This window comes from Varanus komodoensis, unplaced genomic scaffold (genome assembly GCF_004798865.1).
Source record: "Varanus komodoensis strain SLA01 unplaced genomic scaffold, ASM479886v1 scaffold20_1, whole genome shotgun sequence".
NCBI lineage: Eukaryota > Metazoa > Chordata > Lepidosauria > Squamata > Varanidae > Varanus > Varanus komodoensis.
In genome coordinates this window covers 3,443,931-3,458,160 of record NW_025335587.1, presented here as the reverse complement: position 1 = coordinate 3,458,160, position 14,230 = coordinate 3,443,931, and the positions used below count along the sequence as shown (strand labels likewise).

At 41.8% G+C, this 14,230-nt stretch overlaps 1 protein-coding gene across 8 annotated transcripts in view; it reads left to right on the top strand.

Moving 5' to 3' along the window:
- The first annotated feature begins 4,739 nt into the window (after positions 1-4,739).
- The window catches only part of CC2D1B (coiled-coil and C2 domain containing 1B), a 42,559-nt gene continuing 33,068 nt past the window's right edge, over positions 4,740-14,230 (top strand). For 4 of the 8 annotated variants that reach the window (XR_006414711.1, XM_044429923.1, XM_044429922.1 and 1 more), the window contains exons 1-5: positions 4,740-4,870; positions 6,147-6,258; positions 9,787-9,919; positions 12,031-12,131; positions 13,803-13,919. Coding sequence is in view for 7 of the 8 variants with exons in the window: in XM_044429923.1 (XP_044285858.1) it covers positions 6,199-6,258; positions 9,787-9,919; positions 12,031-12,131; positions 13,803-13,919 (411 nt within the window). In the remaining variant the exon portion in view is untranslated. The other 4 variants (XM_044429920.1, XM_044429919.1, XM_044429924.1 and 1 more) reach the window with 4 other exon arrangements.

Genomic DNA, 14,230 nt, shown 5'->3' with positions numbered 1-14,230 from the left:
ATGCTGATTGTTTTTAAATTGATTTCAGCTTTCTTTTAATGTACTTTTGTACTTTAACATTTACAATTATACTATAAAATAAATATTATTGTTCATAATGGCTCCATTTATTCACTTGTTTCAATTTTCTAAGCTGAATTTCAACTTGGCCTTGCTGATTAGAAGCTTCAACACAGGCTCATGCTGCCCCTTGTATCTATGATGCAGCACCCTAAACCCCTGTGACATCCAAATTGGCAAATCATGTTTTGGAATTTGTTTGTTTGTTTGTTTGTTTAAAGCTTTTATAACCCCATCCACCATTTGACATCCCAGGACAGCTTACAACAAAGAACAATAAAACAGCAAAACAATACAGCATCCAGCAATTAAGATAAGCCCCAGTTAAAACAAACTAAACATTAAAATAGTAGGAAAATAAAAAAGTTTTCATCTGACGCCAAAAAGAATAAACCATTGGCACTGGGCAAACCTCTCTGGGGAGCATATTCCACAGATGGGCACCACTGCAGAGAAGGCCCTTCTCTGGGTAGCCACTCTCCTAATCTCCAAGGAGGGCTCCCGGAGCAGGGCCTCCACCTCAGATCTCAAGGGTGGGGAGGGCACATATGGAAGAAGGCACTCTTTCAGGTATCCAGGACCCAAGCCTTTAAGGGTTTTATAGGTTACCACCAGCACCTTAAATTGGGCCTGGACTTCAATTGGCAGCCAGTGTAATTCATAGAGGACCATGTTATATGTGAGTACCTGCCAGTCCCCATTACACAGGCACCTTGGCTCATGAACTTAATCCGTTCCAGGACTCTAGTCATGACCCAAATTGGTTGTGAGCCAAGTTAAATTTCCCAATAAGTTTCATTGTAAATGAGGTTAATCTGTTCTGTAACTATTTTTTTAATCAGAAAAATGTGAAGCAAAGTGACAAGAACAAAGATTGCAGCCATCTCTCTCCCCACCCCAAGCATGAGCGCTGCCATCTTCCACTCCCCCCCCCCCGCAGCATGACTGCGATCGTGCCCATCATCCCTGCATGCGCCCATTATCCCAGCGCACTGTGGGGGGGAGAGACGAGTGCGATCATGGGCGTGATTGGGGGGGAGACAGGCACGATCGGGGGTGTGCTGGGAGAAGAGATGGGCATGAACACAGGTGTGCTGGGGGAGACAGGTGCGATCGTGCTAGGGGGGAGATGGCCGAGATCAAGGTTGTGCTTGTGCAGGAAAGACAGGTGTGATCTTGGCCATCTCCCCACCACCCCCAGCACGATCGCGGCCATCTCCCCACTCGGGGGGTGGGGAGATGGCTGCGATCGCAGTTGCCACCCAATGTGGAGTTCGCAATCTGAGTAAAAATGCTTATGAAAGTTTTGTTTGCGACCTGATCTGGTTGTGAACTGAGGCATTTGTGAGCCGAGGTACCACTGTAATATCTTGGCAGCTCTATTCTGGACCAGTTGAAGTATCTGGACTGTCTCCAAGGGCAGCCCCACATAGCGTGTTACGCTAATCTAATCAGGAAGTTACCAGAGCATGAGTTGCTAGCCATTGCTCATTCAGGTAAGGGTGCAGTTGATAGATAAGCTGAAGGAAAGCACTCCTCACCACCACTGCCACCTCAGACTCCAGGGACATCTCTGGATTGAGGAGCACTCCCAAACTGTGCCCCCTATTCTTTAGGGGGAGTCCAACCCTGTCTAGGACAGAGTTAAAATCACTTACCTGGAAGGCAGAACCACCCACCAACAGGACCTCCATCTTGTCTGGATTAAGTCTCAATTTATTGGCCCTCATTCACCCCATGACCCCAGCCAGGTACCGGTTAAGGACAGTCACTGCCTCACCTGGACTAGATGTAAAAGAGAGGTAGAGCTGGGTACTAATGACTCTGCAGCCCACACCCAGATGACCTCTTCCAGTGGTTTCATGTAGAAGTTAAAAAGCATGGGGGAATAGAATGGAACCCTGCGGAACTCCACGGCAAAGCTGCCATGGCACAGAACCATAATCCCCCAGCAGCACCTTCTGGAAATGGCAAGACAGGTAGGAGTGGAACCACTGCAAAATGGTGCCTCCCAACTCCCAATCTGGCCAGCCTATCCATAAGGATAACAAGGTTGATGGTATCGAAAGCCACTGAGAGGTCCAGGAGAACCGGTTTGGTTAAAGCCAAGATGCTAAAATAAGCTTGCCAGTTCAAATATAAGAGCAAACTTTGATGAAAAACAAGTGGAATGAGGTAGCAAGCAAGTCCTTGGGTGCTTCCATCCTTTGAAAAATGCAGCTGTATAAAACAAAAGGATGCTATGCAGAATTCGGTAACATCAAAAATACTACAGTTGCAGTAAGTTTTTAAAAATCCTGAATTTCTGACTTCACTACTGCTGCTCAGTAGTAAAAACTAAGCCTGGGATTTTTTTTAAAGCCCACCTGTTGCTGAAAAAAACCACAACTCAGGCACTAGTTGTGATTTGGACTCTACAGTTACTCTAGTCCCATTAACAGAGCCATCCAGAGCACCATCTATTCCAGTTTTGATGCATGAGTTTCAGTTACAGATGCATGCAGATGAGGACAAGGTGTTCGGTCAGGTTCAACCTACCATTGATATGCTCAACCCTTGCCCAGTGCCTTTTTGGTCATTGTACCCATCTTTGGAACATGCTCCCCTGAGAAATAGGCCTAGTGCCTTCTTTTTCTTTCCAGCACCAGGTGAAAACCTGCTTATTTACCAGACATTTTAAGAACTGAATCATACACACACACATTTTTTACTATTGTTTTATTGTACTGCTGTTCCAGTGATTAATTTATCAGGCTGCTGTGGTTGTTTCCCCTTGGGGTTTTTTAGTATCGTTAATGTTTGATTTTACTGCATTGTATTGTTGTATGGTAGGTAATTTATTGTTGTGTATCAGTTTTTATTGTTGAATATTTGTTTTTGATGTGTAAACCACCCAGAGAGCCTTGTGGGCTATGGGAGTGGTATAAAAATGTAGTAACAAATAAAGCACTAAAAGACCCTTTGGAAAAGGAATTCCACAATTGAAGAGCTACTATTGAAAAGGGTTTTCTGGTCTGGAATGAGTCTTAATTGATCAGGCTGCATTCAGTCAGATATAATACACAAAATTCTGATACAGATCATCCATTCCATCACCTGGATTTGAGGAAAAGGAAAGCCAGATCTGAGTATTATCAGAGTATTGGTAACCCAGCCCATCTCAGTGACTGATCTCTTCCAACAGTTTGTTATACAAAGAGCTGCAAAAATTCTTCTCAAGTTAAATAACCAAGACTACCAACAGTGAGGCATTTACTTCATTTATTGCAATAGACAGCAAGAGCCCACTCTATCAGAATCTCTCCAAAGAACAAACACACAAAACAGCTCCTTTTATACCCCTCAACCCATCCGCCACAGTCCTCCCCTTTTCCCTCATTGGGTAAGGTACAAGGAGGTTACAGTCTTTCCATCCTATTTCACATCCCCATCTCATCCCACTACATACATCTACATACATCACATGTGCATTATCAAGGTGTGTGAGTTAATATTCATCAACCTATTACACCTGCATGCTTATAAGTTCATTCTCCGTAGTTCACCTTGCCCTATGACCCCCTTTCTCATAAAACTACTAGGAGGATGAGATAGGAAGTAGCACACTTTCTTTCAAGTCATCATTATCTTCTCTCCCCTCCGCATTCTTTCAGACAGGCTTCATGGCTTGGTTGTTTTCCTCTCTGTTTCTCAATCACAGTTTCTTCAAGTTTAAAGTAGATATTGAATGGCATGGAGAGGGGAGCTCTGTACAACTTGCAAAGAACAACAAACAATCCCCCAACACTATTACATAGAGTTGACCAAGTAAGAGTCAGACTCCAGCAATACAGTTCATCCAGGCAGCCCACCCTGAAGAATAATATAGTCAGTAGTATGAAAAGCTAACAGGTGCAAGAAAATCAACATAGCCACACTCTCTCACCCATCTCTCAGCAAAGGTCATCTAACAGGGTGGCTAATGGCACGACCTTTGTATGTTTAAACAGAAAAATCCCAGCATTCTACTTGGGGAATGCTGGAAATTGTAGGATTTTTTTTTGGTCCAAACTTGCACAGGACTTGCTTAAGCTCTGTTCCAAAACCAGGCCTGAAAGGAATGTATTCAAGCTGGTGGGCTACTCCTATCAATCACAGCCAGTACGCCTAGTAGAGATGTTGCGACTTTGGAGTGCAAAACAGTTTGCTAATCCCTGTTTGAGTAAAGGGGCTTGATCCCGAAAAGCCTGGAGCTGGCTTACTACAATCGTTATAGACAGACATTTACCATATCCCATTGCACTCAATGAACAGAAATGGCGGGCACCTGACACCGACTTAGTTATCGAGGTTCTTGAACACCCTAGACGTTTTATTCTACCAACACTTCTTAAGAAAACGAGGTACTATTCACACGCTGTTACGAAATGAGATGAGAGAGAAAAGAACATTTCAGAAAGGGCCAGTAATGTTTTAAACGGGGCATTTAAAAATACCGATGTATCTGGTTGCATTAGCAGAGGTACGAGAAAGGCCGTTCCGCCAGAGCACCGCCGGCACCGACACGAGCGCGTTGCCTGACCTCACACGTTTCGCTCAAGCGGGCTTCCGTCCGCCTTTCAGCCAATTGACGGGCCGTCGCGCGCTCGTGGCTCCACCCACTTCAGCCTTCCTCTCCCCCCCCCCGTTTAAGCAAGTAAATACGCGCGCCTGCGCGTTGCGAGGCCCCTTGATGCAGCACCCGCCTGAGGAAAAAAATGTGTGTGGTTTTCCTGGGATGAGGCCGCCGTTCCTCGGCTGCTGCGTTGTGGTCCGCGGGTTGCGGCAATAGGTGAGCTCGTGCCTTCGGGCACCGCCCGTCTTAGCTGGTGGGCGGGATACCTGGGTAGGCCCTTCGTTCGCCCAGAGCCTGAGCAGGAGGTGGGCACTCGCTGGGGCTCCCCTTCTTCCTTCTGCACCTCCTCTCCTGTAGGAAGGTTTGTTGTTAACCCGGAACATAACCCAGCTCCTTTCTGTTTCCACCCTTCCCCGGCAGGATAGAGCCCTAGCAGGCGGCTGGCAGTGTGTGTGGGGCGGGGTGATCATTGGCTGACTGCTGACCGTTTTTTGTTAGACCCTAACGTGTGTCGATTCATACGTGTATGCACATTCCTGGCAGCGCAGCCGACTCGTGTGAACTGCCTTCATGGAAGTACCTTATGTTCAGCTGATGGAAAAGCGCCTTCTGTTGCATGGGGGCGTCTCTAATGACTCCTTCATAACATGCAAGTCATCTTGTAGTCGCTGGATGATAGAAAACCATTCTGGTGCCTTATGAGTTCATTGTAGTTGGAGAAGAGGAGACATCTAGGTTTGCTGAGCCCAACTAGTGCCCCATAAAGATAGTTGCTCAGGGGAACAGGAAGTAAGCGGCTGTCATCTTTGAGTGGCAGGTGTAGAACTAGGGTGAGTCTTGGAGCTGAACTTGAATGCTGTGCTCATTGAAGTAAACATATAGGGTATTCCTTCCTGGGTGGGGGGGATGGCATGTCTTTGCATAAACACCAAGGCATATCCATAAATCTGAATAGGCAATTTAAAAAAAACTGGATATGCTGGGGCTACAAAAGTGTTTTCTACTGATGTATTCTTTCCTTCCATCTTTCCAAAACTGGCATTATTCTGGTGGCAGGATTCCCAGGTAGGTTTTTAGAATGTTCTGAATTGCAGGGTACAGGTCTATTTCATTTTATGAAGTGTTGTGTGGTCATAATCTAAAAAGCAGTGGTGATTTAATTTCACCTCTAGTAGGATATAGGGTACTGTAAGCAGTATGTTTCTTGCTCTTCCACTTGTATTGCGTTGTATTGTTTTTTACACATTGTTGTAAACTTCCCAGAGAGCTTTAGCTATGCAGTGATGTGCAAATAAAATAAGAATAATAAAATAATAATTGTGCTGTGGCAATAAGAACTGAAGGAGGGGAGGCCTAAAGTGAAAGCCCATAACACAAGATGGCAATATATTGTTACTCCTTTTACTTGTTTTCCAGTCAGGTTGCTTTGAATGCTCCAATTGGCAATGTCTGCATGCTGTTCCAGTCTGTTTATATCTGGATATCATTGTAGGTAACTTTTGTGGACTCAGCAAATCATTTGTGGTGTTCATTGATGAGCCAATATGCTTGGCAGAAGACCTAGGAAAAGCCCCCAGGTGAAGGGTCAGGCAGCGGCAAAGCAGGTATTCATGTTCTGTCAACCTTTTGTGTACTAGACCTGCCCATCTGGTTCATGCAACTTTTCTGCTGTGTTAATACGATTCAAAGACATTGTGGTGTACTTAGTGCCTCAAGTAATTTTAGAGAAATGATGCCTCCTACCTGCTTATTTTGATAACCAGTCAGAAGTACACCTGCAGATTTTGCTCCAGGAGGAATTGAATTCCAAGTTCCATGCATCTAACAAGGTTGACTTCTTTAAATTAACAATATTGTTAGATCCTACCCAGGCACCTCTTACAAAAAGTTTGTGCTCTGCAAGGTGCTGTATTTTTTAAATCTGTGAGTCATTGCCTTATTAGCACCTTAGGTTCCTGTCAGAATTTTCTACCAACTTTTGGATGCCAGAAAAACTTGTGATAATTTGTTCACTAATTTAGAGGAAAGGTAGGAGCGAAGAAGTCAGAATGTTGAAGCTATTTTTTTCTTCTTTGTTTTCAGGTCTTTTTTGTTGCCATAGATTGCACAGGCCTTAAGAAATTGGTGGATCCCATTTCATCAAGTAGATTGCCCTAAGCAATATTTGTAGTCCCGTTCAGTTTCACTTCCATGATTTGTTTCTGAGCACTGACTAGTTTTGCTGCATTCATTCATTCTGTTAAACATCCCCAGCTAAGCTACATGTAACACCCATAGCTGGGTTACCTGTAGCAAAAAGACATCGATGTAGATTGTGAAGGCAATCAGCAACTTACTCGCAACTTTCGTCAGTGTATTACAGAACTAATATCTCCATATATGGGAAACACTGCATGCTGGAAGGGAAGGCAAAATGTTATAAACTTGTTAATGAATCTGGTTTTATAAAAGTGGGAATGGCTGTTTCCATACAGTAAGATCCCTATGAAAGGAAGTCTGTGAGATAAATAAAAGTTCCACATTTCCAATCTAATAGTAAGAGAGGAAAAAGAATTTGACCTCTTCAGAAATGAAAGTTTTACAGTTTGAGTTGGACAACAGAAGTTATGTTGGAGGGTAAAACTGCAAAACAAGGAAACAATCAGAAAATATGGCAATAATAGGCTAAATATGATGGACGCAAATGTAAGCATTGAAATCAGTTTGAACATCCTAATTAACTCTTGAATTCAGTTTAATTGAATTTGCATGGGTTATTTATGCTAAGAGCTGATAAAACTTGTGGTGTTCTTGCTTGAGTTTAAGACACACAGTTTTAAAAGGATGAAACTAAAAGAATGTTAACTTTGCACAATATTTGAGCCAGGCAAGAATATTTAGGTCAACAACTTTATTCTTGATTTGTAAAAGCGTACTGTTCCATGTTCTCCAAAACAGTTCAGGGATTACAGCAGCCTTCCCCAACCGGGTGGCCTTCAGAGGCATTTGGACAGCAACTCCCAGAATTCCCATCTAGCGGGGCCATTGTATGGGAATTTTGGGTGTCGCAGTCCAAACATGTCTGGAAGGCACAAGATTGGGAAATGCTGGTCTATAGGACTCTGTATGTGCTGGTATGCATGTACGTATAAACTTCTTAAGTGAAATTTCCTTGTGCTTACTGGTAGAAGAGAGATAGCAGAAAGCATCTTGTTCTGTTTGTTAATTACTATGATTTTTTGTAGTTTTGATAAGGTGTGCAATATAATTGCATAGCAGCCTTCTGTTGAATTAGTCTTGATATTAAGGAAATGGCTGCATTCCAAATTTAATTCATGAAAATGAGGCTTGGGTGACTGCAGGGACATCAAAAGTTTTTATTATCATTTTTGGTGAACTACAAAGGAATGTCATCCAAATCCTAAAAAGTGATAATCTTAACATTAATGAAGAGAAAACAGATTTATTAACCATGACTTGAGATTGGTTTGTTTCTACTAAGCATAGTTAATGCTTAGTAACTTAGTTAAGCAGTTTGGACACACTAAAATATTTGCCATCTCTGATCTATATGATAACCTTGTTGGGAAAAAGGTGAGGGGAGTATCATCCTGTAGATATTTCTGGATCTTTCAGCAGCTCATGGACTACTGACCTCTGCCATGGCAGCAGAGATGGAAATGAGGGGCACCAGGCCTACTTGGATTGGTACTTGGCAAACATTTCTAAGCATATTAGGGTATTCTTTATGGGCTGGCCTTGTCCTACTTGCGATTCAACAGCCAAATGAAATAACTGAGTAGAATCATGGGGGCAGGAGTTGGAGTATGTTGTCTTCAGTACAATCTGTAAACTAGACTACTCCAGTGCACTCCACATAGGGCTGCCCTTGAAGATTCTTCATAAACTTCAGCTGATACAAAATGAAGCAGCCAGATAATATTAGTTCTGATTTCTTGCATTGGCTGCCTGTATGCTTCCATGCCAATTCAAGGGTTTGTTTAACCTATAAATTCAATTTTTTAAAATTCTGCATCCTGTTGTAATTAAGATGTCTCACAAAAAACCTGGGGCACTCAGATTAAAGCCAGTCCTTAGGTATGAGGTTCATCGGTGTTCTCTGGTCAGTCATTATCTTTCTGCCTAACCTCACAAGGTTGTTGTGGATGTAAAATTGGAGCGGAGAATTGTGTCTACTACCTTGGGATCCTTGGAGAAAAGGATTGAAATGAGCATAGTATATGTTATTCTTAGTGAAATGTGTACATAAACTGTATTGTTTTGACAGCAATATCAGTACAGTCTCCAATTATCTGCTGAATTTTTGCTGGTGTTAAGGAACACAGCTATTTTTAAAATGATTTGGAAGCACAAAATTTACTTAATTTTATATAATCTTGTCATATAATTAGTATTAGGGACTGAATATGGTAACTCCAGCTTGTCAAAATAATGACACCTTTAAAAACTTATTTATTTAAATTTTATTTATTTAAACAACTTACATGCTGCCCCATCGCATGAGCCTCGTGGCGGCTTACAATCATAAAATCCCGCATAAAATACAAAAAAAATCAAATAATTAAAATACATAAAATAAAATAGTGGACACAGCCTGGTCAATTTAAAATCAACAAATAAACCATTAACAGTTAAAATAGTGTTTAAATAAAAAGGTCTTGGCCTGGTGCCGAAAAACAAATAAGGACAAGGAGCGCATTCCATAGGTTGGGCACCACCACAGAGAAAGCCCTCCTCCGAGTACTTGCCCTCCTAATATCCTTCACGGAGGGTTCCCGGAGAAGGGCCTCTGCCGCCGATCTCAGGGGGTGGGAGGGTGTATATGGACACAAGCGCTCCTTTAGGTAACTTGAAGTATAAAACTTTACGTATTGATTTTTTGTGAGCTGGAAATATTTGCATGTATGAAGGCCATGAGGTCTTTTCAGTTTCTTCAGGTCCTAAATTTCAAACCAAACCAAAGAGAGTCAATTTGTTGATTCTGATTCAAATCTGATTCAATTTGTTGCTTGAATCAGAACAAATGAAGACTCTTTGCATTTCTAATGCATCAACATTTACGTAACATGGACTTGGTGGCTGCTGGTATAAGCTTCCTCCTAAGCTTCTTCCTTTTTTTCTCATGGTGTCAGTTGGGGCTCTTTGTAGAATTCAATCCTGAAGAGATGCTATTAGAGCTGGAGGATAATGGGGACCTGGAAGCTGAACTGGCTGCTATCACTGGAGAGTCCTTGCCCACTGGAAAAAACAAACCTAAGGGAAAAGGTAAGCTCATTCACTGGACAAGGTGGATTGTTTATGGAAGAAGAACTTGCATTTAGGGCTGCTATTCTCTACACTTTTAACCTGAGAGGGAATCCCATTAAACTAAATGGAACTTACTTCAACCATAAATGGGCTTGCACTGCACATTTTGTCTTGTTAATTGAGACCAAGAAGGAAAATTTACAATATAATCCTCTGTGCGCCTACTCAGAAATAAGCCCAGTGGAATTCATTAGAACTTACTCCCAGCTAAAGGGTTGTAGGATTGCTGTCTGTATTTCTTGGGCTGCTTTTCTTACGAGATTTTATTTTATTTTATTTCTATAATGATAAAGAGGGTATGGAAGCAACCCTGTTTATTGATGCTAGCAAAAGGAATGAAATGGAGCAGCTCAGAAGGAACATTAGTCAGATGGTAGAACACAACAGTGATGCCAATTTAGGAGAAGATGAGCTAATACAAGTTTAGAACTCATGATTTAGAGCTTAGAAAGATGATGGAAGGAGAATGGACCAGCACTGAGTTGATGGTATTGTGATAGTTCAGCTCAGCCAGTAGGCTAGGAAATAAAGGACTGAGATAAGAATTGAAAGCCACATACGTTAGATAATTTCTTACTGATCCTTGTAGTCCATGTGTAAAACAAAACTAAGATCACTATATCTGAGACTTATGTTAGACTTGAAAAGAAAGAGAGGCCTGGGGCCAGATCCTGCTTTCTTATGAACAGAAAGGCACCTTCCATCTGTGAAATGCTTATAATCTGCTCATCTAATAGGGAAAGAAGTTATTTTCTCTGCTTTCTCCCCTTCCGTGGCAGCCCCTATGACCCCAGATAATCTGCTCTAGAGGACTGGGAAACCCTCCAGAATAGTATGGGAAGTAGCAAGAAGAGGGGGAGAATTGGTAAAAATTTAAACTCCCTGTTTTCATAGGCCATTCATCCTAGTGGAACTCTGAATGCAACCCATGGTCTATAATATGTTTCACATTAAGAGTTCTTTATAAATGATTATCCTCTTCAAAAAAATGCACACAGTTGTTCCACTGCACCCATCCCACTAGTAGTTAAGAAGCTGGAGTTAAGAAGGGCAAAGCAGTCTTCCAGACAGGAATTATAAGAATAACCTAGTAGTAGTCATTTCCAAGATATATTTTGCTATGGCTGCAGGCAGTACAGGTAGCCTGCACTGCTTGAAAAGCACGTCCCTGATGAAAAAGAATTGCGCTGTGCCTCTGGAGGCAGGTTTTAGGTCTGCTGTACTAGCAGATCACTGGCTTACTCAATATGAAAAGCAAATGAGATTGAAAGTATTCTGATGTAGCCCCATTTACTCACAGCAGCAACATTCTGTCAGTGGTATATGTGGCAGTGTTGACTGCATCCAGTGTGAACAAGACTGCATCTGGGTCAGAATAGGGCATCCTTCATTTTCAAGCTCTTACTGGGCGATCATGCTGGCCATTTCTTGGGAAAGCTACAGCACTCAAGCTTCTAGAGCACTCTTCCCTCAACCTGGTGCACACCAAATGTTTTAGATTGCAACTCCCAGCAACCAAAGCGGCTGGTGGGCATTGGGGAAGGGAAGGAAGCTCTTAAGTAAAAACTATTTAATTTGATACTGGTTTAATGTAGGGGTGGGTTGCGGTTTTCCATTGATTTAAATATAATCTCATCTGCTGCATAAATAGTGGAAAAAGTTACTAGTGGAAAATGACTAACAACAGTTTTTAATATTACAAAGAAAAAATAGGCTTCCCTTAGCACTCTTCTTCAGGCATAATAAACATATTTCATTTATATGTTTATACAGCATATTTTTACTTTTTGCCTTTGAGTCAGTAGAAATCAGATATTTGAGGGAGCTACATATATGTGTGAGTTAGAGGCCAATCTTATTCCCTAAGTTGATCTATCATTTTCCATAATATCCCACAGTTGCTATTGAAGGAAGGCAAAACATGACAGAGTATAATATTTGCTATGTAGTGTGTGCCAAGGCAGAAGAACTTATCTATTTGCCACTGTTTGGAGCTTATGCTCAGTGATTTTTTTCTCTGAATGTCAGGGTTTCCTTCCTCAGGATTTTTCCTTTTTGATTTTCACCAGCCCCTTTGCCTATGGACCAAATTGAAAAGATGGCTTCTGAGTGCATGAAGGACCTGAATGAGGAAGATGATGAAGGTCTGGAGGAAGATACCGAACTTTTGGTATATATGGGACTCTGTTGGAAGGTTGTTTTTCAATAGGAAGAGGCATTATCACCTTACAGGGAGGATTCCAAGTGGTTGTATCCAACAATTTTGGAGGCTGGAACATTGACAGGGATTGCAGTATAGTTAATAGTTTAAGTTAATGCTTAAACTTAGGGTACTGTAAAGAGTGGAGGTCACCATCCCTCAGATTGAGCATAAAGTGGGAATGGATGTCTGTAGGAACCAGGTAAGAAGGCACAATCTGCTCATGTGTATGTTTAGTAAGAAATGGTATCATTCTTAAGGCTGGAACTGTGCTACAGATCACTTCTTAGTCAGTGGTATGTAGTAGATTTAGGCTGCAGTCCTATACTGACTTTCCTAGCAATAAGTATCATTGAATGCATTGGGCTTCTGATAACAGGATTGTACTGCAGTTAGACATGGGATAGTTTCCAGCGTTAGTCAAACAAACAGTATATTCTTGGAAGTGAATGGGTTTTAGCTAGCCTTCCATGCATGTGAATGTTGCTTAAGGATGCAGAGGGCCGAAAGGAAACTGAGAACTTCTTAGCAGTATTTCTCTCAGAGCTTCATTTTAGAACTGTTTTCCTAAGGTGAGCATGCCTATTACACACATTTCTCTAACACACCACCCTCTAGAGGTTTTGGACTACAACTCCTTGTATCCCTGTCTACTGGCTGTCCTTTCTGAATCATTTGTAGGGTAAGGTTGGGGGAAACTACCATATTGTATTTTCATATTCTTCAGGACAGGCATGAAAAAGGGAGATGCTAGTGAAATTAATGCAGTGCCATCATCACTGAAAGTCTGGGGCAGATATATCATTTTGATTTGTTTAAAATTGGTATCTTCTCCCACTTGCAACTTTTGGAGCCTACAGATTGAAACTATATCTTCCAAGGAAGGCTTCTATGTAAGAATTTGCACTGAAAGTATAAAATTATGCAGGAGCAATCCCATCAGTTTCACTGAGGCATGAACTCTATGATTGTATGTAAGGTTGGTGTTTATTTGCTTGACAGGCTGTGAAGTCCTTCACATAATGGTGTATTATGTATTAGAATAGCACAATTACTTAATTGTCAAGAATACATTATAGATCCTTAAAAGATGTGGTTTAGCTGAAAGTTCAGTGTGTGAGAAGGTGACTTAAGAACAGGTTTCTCACTCCTAAAAGACACACCTCAGAGTCAGATTGGTATTACTTTTCTGCGAATTCACATTAGGTAATACTTGGAATATTGCATGATGAGCACACAATTCTTTCATGGAGGAACAACTTTCTGTCTCTGATAAGACAGTTCCTCCATCCATGTATAATGCTTGGTTAAAAAATTTTACAGCTACTTGGGCATAACAAGAATCCTTTTTGATTCTGAGGGTGGTTCCATATATAGGGTCCCTAGTGCTAACTACCAAAAGGCATTGTACAGCTTTCCTGTCTTCAAAAAATGATTCTTGAATCATTTGAACACCCCTAAAATTCCATGTATGAGTCTGTGCAGTTGTGCAATACAAACATCATCTGAAAGCACCTTGAGTGAGTGACCTTAAGGCCCTGTCTTTGAATGATAGCTGTGGAAAGCTGTGGCTCATTTTAACACAGAGCTAAAAATAGAAGTATCTGTTCCAACCAACAATTGTGCTGGTTCTTGCTATAGGCAGAGTTGCAGGAGGTCCTGGGAGAGGAAGATGGAGGAGGAGACAGTGAACATGAGACAGAAACAAGGGAAGCATCTCCAGTTGCCCCAGTAACACATACAGATCAGCAGACACAGGTAGGTGGAGGGTCTTACTTTTAGCCTGGCTAATGGGATGTGAAGGCATGGAAAGGACCATAAAAGTAATCTGTTGTTTCTCCCCGACTCCCTAAAACCTCCTTCATTATATTCATTTCAGCAGACTTCCCCACTTGATGCCCTTCAAATATATTGGACTATGTCATATATCACCCCCATGCTGGTAAGGGCTGATGGAAATTAAAATCTAAAACATCTGAAAAGCATCAAGTACTGTATTCCTGAGTTTAAAAGGTTTCTGCCATCTGTACTAGGACTAAGCATGGGTAGGGTTTGCGCATCACAACAAC